The sequence below is a fragment of the Sus scrofa genome, chromosome 7, assembly GCF_054392235.1.
Source record: "Sus scrofa isolate SSC_HxYL_T2T_F1_AM1 chromosome 7, Sscrofa_HxYL_maternal_Yorkshire_Landrace_v2.0, whole genome shotgun sequence".
Taxonomy (NCBI): Eukaryota; Metazoa; Chordata; class Mammalia; order Artiodactyla; family Suidae; genus Sus; species Sus scrofa.
The window spans coordinates 77014533-77027504 of NC_139389.1; the positions used below are offsets into that span (position 1 = coordinate 77014533).

General features: G+C 41.0%; 1 protein-coding gene across 11 annotated transcripts in view; it reads right to left on the reverse strand.

Annotated features, from left to right (window-relative positions):
* AP4S1 (adaptor related protein complex 4 subunit sigma 1) overlaps positions 1 to 12972 on the reverse strand; it is a 52325-nt gene that overhangs the window by 13337 nt on the left and 26016 nt on the right. For 5 of the 11 annotated variants that reach the window (XR_014808941.1, XM_084966279.1, XM_084966283.1 and 2 more), the window contains exons 3-4: positions 9971 to 10057; positions 8560 to 8632 (exon numbers count right to left, since the gene is read on the reverse strand). Coding sequence is in view for 9 of the 11 variants with exons in the window: in XM_084966279.1 (XP_084822405.1) it covers positions 8560 to 8632; positions 9971 to 10057 (160 nt within the window). In the remaining 2 variants the exon portion in view is untranslated. 11 annotated transcript variants of the gene reach the window in all.

Genomic DNA, 12972 nt, shown 5'->3' on the forward strand with positions numbered 1-12972 from the left:
TTAGTGTGTAGGACTCTTCCTTGGACTTCATCGTGACAGTTAAACAGAAAAATGTATGAGGCAGAATAGAGTCATGGGCTTGTAATTTGGCTTTTTCCAGATGCTAAGTGTAGAAACCCTTTCAGAATCTCAATAGAAGAGAGGTGCCACCCATGCTGCACTTTTAGAGTCTGGGAGGGCCATGTGAACTTCCACTTCCAGGTCTGGAAAGATTTAGTTCCCTTCTCTAAGTGATGCAAAATTCCCAATCTGTCAGGTGGATGTGCCTAAACAATTCCTAAGGACAGTAAATATTTAAGTCAGAGAGGAAGGGAGGGCAAAAATTATACTAAATAAAATGAGGGGGAAAGATAGAAATTGTGAGCTTTGGTATGAAAATAAAATTCAAACAAGAATGCTGGAACTCACTACATGGACCTACACTATACACTTGAGGGATACAAAGACAAACTCATTTCTACTTCTAATAAACACCTGGTCAATATATGATACAACACAATGAGTCCAACTAAAGTACACATCCTATTACATCTGATTGACTTTAAATCTCTGAATATCTAGACATGTAAGACTCTCTCATACTCTTCTAGGTCTAAGATTATCTCAGCTTGGTTACCTAGAGTCATGGCAACATCAAATATTAAGGCTGTTAGGATGCTAAAGCTCTTCTAGTTTAATTCTATCATTTTTGAGATGGCTTGTCCGATATACACAACTAGCTAGTTGGCAGCAGGACTGAAAGTAGAACTTGGATGTCTACATTCCTAATGAAGTGTCTATTAGCTTTTGTTATCTTCCTGATGACTTCTCTCTCTCTCTCTTTTTTTTTTTTTTTTTTTTTTTATTTGTCTTTTTAGGGCTGCACCCTTGGCATACGAAGGTTCCCAGGGTAGGGGTCAAATTGGAGTTGTAACTGCCAGCCTACACCACAGCCACAGCAATGGGGGATCTGAGACATGTCTGCGACCTACACTACAGCTCATGGTAACACTGGATCTTTAACCCACTGAGTGAGGCCAAGGATCGAACCCACATCCTCATGGGCACTAGTCAGGTTCGTTAACCACTGAGCCTTGACGGGAACTCCCCTATGACTTCTTAAAAGGCATTTTTCTTATCCCCCATACAAGGAGGAAGGGATTTATTTTGTTCCCTTTTGTTGGCCATACTGCAGCATGGAGAAGGTCCTAGGCCAGGAATTAAACCTGCAGAGTCACCTGGGAATTCTGGAGAAGATTTATTTTGAATCAATTAAAAGCCCTTAGTTAAAATGGAATGTTAGTTGCTGAATGAAAATATTCCCTAATATACAACCTGGTCTTGGGCCTCCTGGGTCAAAAGGACCACAGATTTAGGTCATTCACCACTAGAGGGCACTCAGATTTCCTGAGTTAATTTAAAGAGGCTTCCAAGTACTGCCCGCAAATGAAATGTATCAACTGACATTTTCTTTCAGTAGTAAAAGATATAACACTGAAAATCAACTATACTCCAATATAAAATAAAAATTAAATTTAAAAAACAGTAAAAGTTTGGAGTTCCCAATGTGGCACAGTGGGATCAAGAGTGTCATGGGAGCACTGGGACACAGGTTCGATCCCTGGCCCTGCACAGTAGGTTAAGGATCCAGCATTTCTGCAGCTGCAGCTTAGGTCACAATTGTGGCTCAGATCTAATACCCTGGCCCAGGAACTCCATATGCCATGGGGTAGCCAGAAAAAAAAAAAAAAGGTAAATGGCCTGGCCATTTCCCCAGAATATACTGGCATAGTGGTTCTAGGCTTAGGTATCGTGTGTGTGTGTGTGTGTGTGTGTGTGTGTGTGTGTGTGTGTGCGCGCGCGCGCGCGTGTGTGCGCGTGTACATGTACACAAATGTATGTATATATATATACACATATAAACATGTTATAATTAATGTATATTTTGTTAAAATTAATGTTACTATTTTAGATTCAAGCCTGGTGTTTTCTCAAAGGACTATTCTATTTATTGCTTTCAAGTGGTAAGCAGATTTCTGCAGTAAAAATAAAAGACAACTTGCCTGCAGAGCACTCATACAAGCTCAGTGGGCTCCTGCCAAAACCCACAGGCCTGCAGTATTCTAAGCAAATCATGCTTGTTCTTGGGGCCCTTGGATACTTTGATTTAAAAGGGAGAAAAGAAGAAAAGGAGAGTTTCTTTTGCTATAAAAAGAAATGAATACAAGCCAGGTAATTTCTCTAACTCTCCAGTTTAACATCCTTGAAGACCTTCTTCTGATCATGTGGAGAATTTATGGAAATCTATACCTGAAGCCATGAAAATCCATTCTCTCTAGGAGGACCAAGCACTTTCAGGCTGTGTATTTAAGTTCTGAAAAAGCCTATCCCATATGCATAAGTTAAATTACTATAGAAGAGTGATTATTAACTACAATAGCATTGCCCTATCTGAAAAATAAAAGAATTGTCTTTGTGGAAAAGGATAGAGGGTTTCTGCAAAGCACCTGTACCTCTAGCTGTCTTGTCAGAGCCGGTGACAATGAGACTTCCAGATTCTGGATTCCACTGAATTGTTTTTCTGCCCCATGGCATTTACCTGATCAGGACTAGCCTGTCCTTTGCCAAGTACTGCGGAAAACCTGGCTCACAGCACTGAAAAAGGATACATCTAATTCACTCTGGAAAAGAGAAAAGAGCCCAATATTATTTACAGTAGCAAATTATTGAAAACAAGCTAAATGTCTACCAAGGGGGAACTAGTAATAAATTATAGCAAATCCACAAACGATGACATAGATACATAAGTACTGACATACTATTAAATAAAACAGCAAGTTATAAAATGGTATATATAGCATTATCCCCTGTATACATGTATTTAGAGAGATATAGTTAGCTATAGACAAATACATAAAACCTAGAAGAAAATGTACCTAATAGAACGTATCAATAAGTGGCACACTCACTGATGATCTGCCATTTCTATTTATTTATTTATTTATTTATTTATTTATTTAATTTTTGTCTTTTTCTAGGGCCACACCAGTGGCGTATGGAAGTTCCCAGGCTAGGGGTCTAATTGGAGCTGTAGCCACCGGCCTACGCCAGAGCCACAGCAATGTGGGATCCAAGCCACGTCTGTGACCTACACCACAGCTCACGGCAACGCCGGATCCTTAACCCACTGCGCAAGGCCAGGGATCGAGCCTGCAACCTCATGGTTCCTAGTCAGATTTGTTAACCACTGAGCCATGACAGGAACTCCTGCCCTTTCTTTTTAAATTTTTTTCAGTGAACATATTTATGTCATGAAAAAGATGAAACACTTAATATTTGACAGGACTTAGGGTCTGTCAAGTGCAGCACTGACAACCCTGATCCCATGTCCTCAACAGCAACAATCCTCATCTCTTGCAAAACTGCCTCTTTTGAAGCTAACTGGGCTTTTTTTTTTTTTTTTTTTTTTTTTTTTTGGTGTTTTTAGGGCTGACCCCACAGCATATAGAAATTCTCAGGCTAGGGGTTGAATCAGCTGCAGGCCTATACCACAGCCACAGCAACTTGGGATCTAAGCCACATCTGAGACCTACACCACAGGCTCATGGCAACGCTGGATTCTTTATCCCACTCAGTGAGGCCAGGGATGGAACCTGTGTCCTCATGGTTACTAGTTGGGTTCTTTACCGCTGAGCCACAATGGGAAGCCCCGGCTTTTTGTTTTGAAATGTGATGCTAAGATGCTTCTTTCAGTTCAGACAGCATGAGACTGACCTCCAAATTTAAGATTTGGAAACTCTTAAGATTAAAAATAGCCCAAGAAAGAATGTTTAAAACTCACGAACCTAAAAATAAATCTTTGATGACAAGGCATGCTCCATGAGTGGGACAGATTCTATTTTCTTTCCCATGATAATCTTCTCCCTCCTCTTTCTCTTCTTTTTGCTATTGTCATCCTAAACTGGATCATCCCTTAGTACTGTCCAAGTCCTATATAATCACCTGGCTTAAAATAAATTCTAATCTTTACTTCTGTGGTTTATGTGGTCACCACCTCTCTCCCTAGAATAACAGCTAGAATTTAGCAACCTGCTATTTATCCTCAGTTACCAAATATGATAATTTTTAAAACCTTAGCAATGATTTTGCTCCTACCCACTCTTTATGCTCCCAGGTTTAAAACACTGCTATTTTGAGGAATTATATTCTTGATAGATGCTCCCTTAAAGTGATGAACCATGGCCAGTTCTGAATCACGGAACCTGACTTGCAAATGGTCTTTCTTAAGAGAGTGGACATCAGGAGCTAAGCCTCAAGTAGAGCTATGCCATCCATTATGGTAACCACCAGCTTCATGTGGCAATTTAAATTAATTAACATTAAATGTCCAATTCTCCATTTACACTAATCACATTTCAAGTATTCAAGAGCCACATGTGGCTAGCACCCATTACACTGGATGACACAGGTAAAATATTTCAGTCACCGCAGAAAGTTCTGTTGGACAGTGCTGATCTATGGTGCTCTCTCTGAGCAATCAATACAAAGATACATTTTAAAGCCAGCCTCAATGCCCCCTGTCCCCGCAAGGCCAGTCTCTGGAATGGCCCAATCTCTTGCTGTCCTTCAGCTTTGGAGGGCAACAGTCCCTTCCTGGCTAGATGCACTGTCATGTTGCAGGCATTGGGCAGCTTCCCAGCTCCAACTGCTGAATCAGGAAATGCTGACAGCAAGCCTCATGTATTAAGGCATGAGGCAAACATTATATTATTATTATGCAAACTTAGGCATGCATCAGAATGACTTGAACGGCTTGTTAAAACAGAGATTGCCATGCCTCAACCCAGAATTCAGTAGTCTAGGATAAGCCAAGAAGTTATATTACCAACAAGTTCCCTGAACCAGGAACCACACTTTAACAACTGCACTAAGACGATGAAAACAGGCTAACTGATTGTCCCACAAAGAAGGAATTTGCCAAAGTTTACTTCCAACACTAGGAGTTAGGCTGAAGATATAACTTTTAACATGAACTTTGCCCTTACCAGGCTTTAGAGCACTCAGTATTGCTCATTATGGAGCAGATTCTACTCTGCTCAGGAGGAAGCAGCTTAGAAACAGTTCCTTCCTAATCCTTTTATTTAAAAGCAAAATCAAATAAACAAGAGAATTTTGAAAAACCAGCTTGTACCACCACTACTTCCTTTTTTTTTTTTTTTTTTTGGACTGTGCCCATGGCATACAGAAGTTCCAGGGCCAGGGATCTAACCCACGCCACAGCAGTTACAACACCAGATCCTTAACCTGCTGAGCCACTAGGGAACTCCTGCCACTACTACTTCTCAGGAATGTCTAACCAAGTCTCAGAAAAGCATATAGTGGTAAAGTAAAACATCTTCACTGATTTTTTTTTTTTTTTCAAAAAGACTATTGAATTTCAAACTAACTGCAAAGCTAATAAATTGATCAAGACAGTGTGGTACTGGTAGAAAAATAAACATATAGATCATTAAAACAGAACTGAAAGTCCAGAGAGAAAGCGTTACATTTTTGGTCAACTATTTTTGACAAAGGTACCAAGACAATTCAATTGGAGGTAAGAATAGTCTTTTCAACATATTCCCATGCGAAAGAATGAAGTTAGACCTCGACTTCACACATTACATAAAAATTACTCAAAATGGACCAAAAACCTAAATGTAGGAGCTAAGTTTATTTTTACACACACACACACACACAAAACAAATACAACATTGAAATAGATAAAGTCTGATTTGGGACCAAAAGAAAGAACACAAGAGTAAATAAATCTTCATGACCTTGCCTTTTTAGACATGACACCAAAAACATTTGCATTAATAAAAATAATCTAACTTTGCCAACATTAAAAATTATTATGGGAGTTCCTGTTGTGGCTCAGCTGGTTAAGAACCCAACTAGTATTCACGAGGATGCAGGTTCAATCCCTGGCCCTGTTCGGTGGGTTATGGATCCGGTGTTGCCACAACCTGTGGTGTAGGTCAAAGGTGCAGCTCGGATCTGGTGTGGCTGTGGCTGTGGCATAGGCTGGTAGCTGTAGCTCCAATTTGACCCTTAGCCGCAGAACTTCTACATGCTGCAGGTGCAGCCCTAGAGAGAAAAAAGAAAAAAAAACTATTGTGTTTACAGTTCCCTTGTGGCACAGAGCATTAAGGATCTGGTGCTGTCACTGCAGCAACTTGGATTGATAGGTTCGATTCCTGGCCTGGGAGCTTCCACATGCCATGAGTGTGGCCAAAGCAAAACAAAACATAAAAACAAACAAACAAAAAACTATTGTATTTAAATGTCACCATCAAGAAAATGAAAATAAAGCCACTGAATAGAGAAAATATTTTCAAGTCATATCAGACAAGAGATGTGTACTCAGAATATGTCAAGGACTTTTACAACTCAACAATAAAAAGACAAATAATGAAGTTGAAAAATGGTCAAAGGGAGTTCCCGTCGTGGCTCAGTGGTTAACGAATCCAACTAGGAACCATGAGGTTGTGGGTTCGATCCCTGGCCTTGATCAGTGGGATTAAGGAGGATGTGGTGTTGCTGTGAGCTGTGGTGTAGGTCACAGACGTGGCCTGGATCCCATGTTGCTGTGGCTGTGGTGTAGGCCGGAGGCTACAGCTCCAATTAGACCCCTAGCCGGGGAACCTCCACATGCCAAGGGAAAAGACAAAAAAAAAAAAAAAGGCAAAGAATTTGAACAGATATTTCTCCAAAGAAGATATATAAATGGGCAATAAACACATGAAAAAAATGCTCAACATTGTTATCCATTAGGGAAAAGCAAATAAATCAAAATCATACTTTATTGGCCTCTATAGCATTTCACAGCCACCGGAAAAAGACAGATAATAACAAGGTTTGGTGAGGATCTGGAGAATTAGAACCCTCATACTCGGCTGGTGGGAATTTAAATCATGCAGCCAGTTTGGAAAACAGTTTGGCAGTTCATCAAAATGATAAACATGGAGTTACCACATCACCCAGAAGTTCTACTCCTAGGTATATATACCCAAGAGAACTGAAAATATGATTCCACACAAAATGTGAACCCAAATGCTCATAGTGGTATTATTCATAACAGCCAAAACTATAAATAACCCAAATGTCCATCAACTAAAGAATGGATTAACAGGGAGTTCCTTTGGTGGCTCAGTGGTTATCAAACCCGACAAGCATCCATGAGGACACGGTTTCAACCCCTGGCCTCGATCAGTGGGTTAAAAATCTGGTGTTGCCATGAGCTGGGTGTAGGTTGCAGATGACACTCAGATCCCATGTCCTTGTGGCTCTGGTGTAGGCCAGTGGCCATAGCTCTGACTGGACCTCTAGCCTGGGAACCTCCATATGCCGTAAGTGTGGCCCTAGAAAGACTAAAAGACAAAAAAAAAAAAAGACAAAAGAAAAAAAAGAAAAAGAATGGATTAACAAAAAGTAATATGTCCACAGAGTGGAATATTACCCAGCAATAAAAAGAAAAGAAGTATGATACATGTTATGACATGATCAGTATAATCTTGAAAACATTGAGCTAAGTAAAAAAAAGCCAGCCACCAAAGACCACATATTATACTTTATATAATTATATTTATACAAATGTCTAGAACAGGCAAAGTTATAATAGAAACAGAAAATAGATTAGTGATCACTTAGGGCCTGGAGCTGGTGGAGGGGATAATTGAGAGAGAAATGCTAATGGGTATGGTATTTCTGTTTGGGGTGATGTAATATTTTAAACTTGATTGTGGTAATGGTTACACAACTCTAGGTAAATACTAAACACTCTACACTTTAAATGAGTGAATTCCATGTTATTAAGTTTCAAAAAAGCTGTTCAAATAAAGGACTTTTGGAAAAAAACTCATGAATTCCTTAAGAGGAGTTGGTTTTGATCCATGAAGCCAAGATTTATATGGAAATGATTCTTAAACTAAAAAGGGTCCTAGTGTCTTGGGAGGGGAAACAGAAGAGACAAGAAAAGAGAAATCAAGTTAGAGAGCAAAACATTTTAATTGAGAGAAAGATACGGAGTTCCCGTCGTGGCGCAGTGGTTAACGAATCCGACTAGGAACCATGAGGTTGCGGGTTCGGTTCCTGCCCTTGCTCAGTGGGTTAACGATCTGGCGTTGCCGTGAGCTGTGGTGTAGGTTGCAGACGCGGCTTGGATCCCGCGTTGCTGTGGCCCTGGCGTAGGCCGGTGGCTACAGCTCCGATTCAACCCCTAGCCTGGGAACCTCCATATGCCGCGGGAGCGGCCCAAGAAATAGCAACAACAACAAAAAGACAAAGGACAAAAAAAAAAAAAAAAAAAAAAAAGATACAAGAAGCTCTCAGTTTTGCAGAACTGGTTCTTTATAAAGATCTAAGACACATATAGGTTTGTAACACTTTGGATGAGCCAGAAAGAAAGGAAAGGAAAATTTAGCATCATTTGAATTTTGACATTTACATACTAAAGTTCTACATTAACACATGTTTTTGATATAGACCTATTTCTGGGAAATTGGGCTGAGGATGAAAACCATGATTTAGTCATTAGACTTACCACTCGGCTGAAGTACTCGTCTAAAACTTCCACAAAGTTATGGATGAATTCATAAATTGCCATCTCATTCTGAAATAAAAAAGGAAGGGTGCAATTAGTTTTAGTTTGACCCATGGGGAAACAGACACAGAGCTGCCCAGTCAGCAACCAGATTTTAGAGCACATAGCTTGGTAAACAGATAATGTGAGCAAAGGAGCTTCCTACTGACAAATATTCGGAATAGTTCTAGGACTTATTCGTTTATTTCTTTATGTTTTGGCCATGCTCATGGCATGTGTAAGTTCTTGGGCCAGGATCGAACCTGTGCCACAGCAAAGACTTGAGCCGTAACAGTGACAACACTGATCCTTCACCCCCTGAACCACCAGGGAACTCCTTGACTGACTTGTTTATTTAAAAGAGGCTTAACAATAGGGGAAGTATAGAAAGGCTTAATCTCTAAGGTTTCTCAAAAAAGTCCATGATGAATCTAGCTGAATGGAAACAAACTGAGTCTAGGGTTTAGAGTTCTACTCCATGACTTCATCACCAACTGGCTGAAGCAAATTTTCAGTCTTCATGCCATCACTTTTCCATCTGTGAAGATGGGGAAAACACCTCAAAGTTTGGTTCACGGATAAAAACCAATCCGCTGAGATTTCAAAGTATTGTAGTTTTTTTGTTTTTTTTTTTTTGTCTTTTGTCTTTTGTCTTTTTAGGGCTATACCCGTGACATACGGAGGTTCCCAGGCTGGGCATCTAATTGGAGCTGTTGCTGCTGGCCTACACCACAGCCACAGCAACACAGGATCTGAGCCACGTCTGCCACCTACGCCACAGATCACGACAACGCCGGATCCTCAACCCACTGAGTGAGGCCAGGGATCGAACCCACAACCCTCATGGTTCCTAGTTGGATTTGTTTCCACTGCGCCATGACAGGAACTCCCAGTATCTTAGATCTTAAACACCTTTCCGAGGATTCTACGGCCAAAGGAGCTGGGACTGCCATTTCTAAAAAGGTGAACTAAATCTGAGGAGATGTTATCACAACACAAATCATATTTACAGTTTGCTCTGGCTTCTGATGTGTCAGCCTGTGTTTAGTGCCACAGCTGACTGGCCTCTACACTTGGCCAAGCTGTCCCACTGTACTACACAGAACGAGGGCAGGACTCTGCTATTGCTTAGGGTCTAGGAAGGCTAGTGTTGTGCTCCTCCACAAGCTGCTCATCAAATGCAAGAAAAATCCTAGGTTTATCTCTTCCACACATCTTTCCTCAGCCTTGAAAAAACCAGCCTCTAAAGAGTCAAGATAATTCTTACGGAGCGAAGTAGGGAAGAAAATGCCAATTAAGGGGAGTGAAAAATAAGACTGTTATTCCCAATTTTCTTGCATTTTTCCATGGGCTCTTCTATTATCTTACCTCAGTGTCATTAACTCCAACCACAATGAAGAGAGCTGCATACTGCCGATATATCAGCTTAAAATCCTTATATTCGATGAAAGAGCACTAGACAAAACACAATTAGATATTAATTCCTATGGTTGACAAGGGTTTCTTCAAAATGGCATGCATAATCTCTAGGTTCTGATTTGAGTATCTGTCAACACATTCCTAGAAAAATACAACATTAGGAGTTCCCGTTGTGGCTCAGCAGAAATGAACCCGAGTAATATCCATGAGGACAGGGGTTCTATTCCTGGTCCTGCTCTGTGGGTTAAGGATCCAGTGTTGCTGTGGTTGTGGTGTAGGTGGCAGCTATATCTCTCATTCGACCCCTAGCCTGGGAAGTTCCATATGCCACAGGGGCAACCCTAAACAAACAAACAAACAAACAAAAAAACAGAAAAATATTACACAATCTTTGCTGGCAGCCTCCTCACAATATTCAGGGTACTACTTGGAAACATCTCTAGTGGGAAGTGAAGTGGTCTTGGAAAAAAGCCCGAGCCTTCATATGGGTTCCCACCTGTACTCCTTCTGGTTCCTTTGTTTGGTTCTGTGTGGAACTCAGCAGGCAAAGAAAAAGCTGATAAATGATCAGCATTTTAAACTGCCTCCAACATGGAAATAAGGCAACAGGAAAGAGAAGATTTTCTTCTTTCCATCTCCCCTGGGCTCCTTTTTTTTTTTTTTTTTGCTTTTTAGGGCCACACTGCAACATATGGAAGTTCCCAGGCTATGGGTCGAATTGGAACTACAGCTGCTGGCCTTCACCACAGCCACGCCAGATCCGAGCCACATCTGCGACCTACACCACAGCTCACAGCAACGCCGAATCCTTAACCCACTGAGCAAGGCCAGGGATCAAACCCGCATCCTCATGGATCCTAGTCAGGTTCGTTAACCACTGAGCCATGAAAGGAACTCCTCCCCTGGGCTCTTTTTTGGAAGCAATTAAAGATTCCATTTTGTACTATTTGATAGTCGCTGAAGTGCCAAATATTTGGAGCATACACATATGCAAAAAAGAATCTTGACGAGTCCAGTCATAGCTCAGTGGTTAACGAATCCGACTAGGAACCATGAGGTTACAGTTCAATCTTTGGCCTTGCTCAGTGGGTTAAGGATCCGGCATTGCCGTGAGCTGTGGTGTAGGTCGCAGACGCAGCTCGGATCCTGTGTTGCTGTGGCTCTGGCGTAGGCTGGTGGCTACAGCTCCAATTCAACCCCTAGCCTGGGAACCTCCATATGCTGCGGGAGCAGCCCCAGAAAAGGCAAAAAGACAAAAAAAAAAAAAAAGAAAGAAAAGAAAAAAGAATCTTGATTTCTTTTTTTCCAGACTCATGGAAAGAATCAATGTAGGTTCTTTTTATAAATTATTTAAAGATGGCTTTTGTGTGGCAGATACCGGACAAAAATCTCCCATTGTAAACATTGCTTCATATGAATTAATAACTAGGTTACCACTACTGACTTATGGAGAAAACAACACCCTTCCCACTCATCTCTCTCCTAAAGTCACTGTACAAAGGGGAAGGGGAGGGCGCTGGGTGAATAGGAATCGGACAGCGGGCTGTGCCCTTTCTCTGGACTTCCTTTTGGTGTGCTTGACCAAATGTGACTGAGCGACAACTGGATGACTTGGCAATGGGATATGATGCTCTTGGGTGCTCAAATGTGTCTGGGAATTAAGCTGCAAGTTTTAAATATGGAATTTCTTCCATGGGAAAGCCATTTTACAATCTATATAATGGAGGCATTTGGGGCTTTTATCTGAAATTAGGATAAAAGGTAATAAGTACAGGACCATTCTGAAGCTTTTGGTTCATGTAGAGCCAGTATAATTTCTGCCCAGTCAGATCTTTTGAGGAAACACAGCCTATATGAAAGAATTGAGGAACATTTTTCACAGCCTCTCAGGAGTTTCTGAGGTTAAAAAAAAAAAAAGAAGAATCAAAGCACACTTGAGGGTAGAATAAAAATGAAGCTCAGATTGTGTTACTTTAGTATCTGATTATGCCAAAGGCTAGTGGGTTCCATTTAAAATCTAAGATAATTTACAATGCTTCAGGAGTTCCAGCTGTGGCGCAGTGGATTAAGGATGCAGTGTTGTCTCTGTGGCATCTCAGGTCGTTGCTGAGCCATGCGTTCAATCTCCAGCCTGGCACAGTGGGTTAAGGACTAGCGTTGCTGAAGCTGTGATGTAGGTCACAGCTGTGGCTCTGCTTTGATCCCTGACCGGGAACCTTAATATGTAGCCAAAAAAAAAAAAAAAGAATGCTTCAAAATTATCTAAGAGTATATTCATTCCAAAGCATATATTTAAGAAGGTAACCTAACAGTGAAAATGGTGTTTGAAATTGTGTGGAGTGCCTGCATTCTGTGGAAAGATTCGAACAGAAATGCTTCTGCAGTTTGTTTACCTTTACTTAAAGTATGTGGCTATTAACCCAGCCCTTTAATAGTTTTCTGCTTCCTTTTGACAACTACATAAAGCAGTGTGTGCCAGGGCAGGCCAAAGCAGTAATTCAAAGAGGACTCAGGATATTCCGAATGGAAAATCAATTTAGAAGCCAAGGGAAACACAGTTCCAATTTCTGAGCACTGAGGTAGCTTAATATTTTATGACTTACCAGTGGTTCCCGCAGTCTGCCTTTCTACACATGCAGTGAAATGGAGAATTGGCAAATTTAATAGGTGATTTAAACAAGCTTTCTGATTTTGCTCAGTGATTTCCAAGGGATTCCAGGTTTAGGACCTGGATAAAGTAATTCTACAATTAAAGTCCTTTGTAAAAATAAACTCAGTTTTGGGGGGTTTTTTGTTTGTTTTTCTTTTTAGGGCCACACCTGTGGCATATGGAAGTTCCGAGACTAAGGGTCAAACTGGAGCCACAGCTACAGCAATGCCAGATTCAAGCCACAACTTGCGGCAATGATGGATCTCTTAAGCTACTAAACCAGGCCAGGGCTAGAACCCGC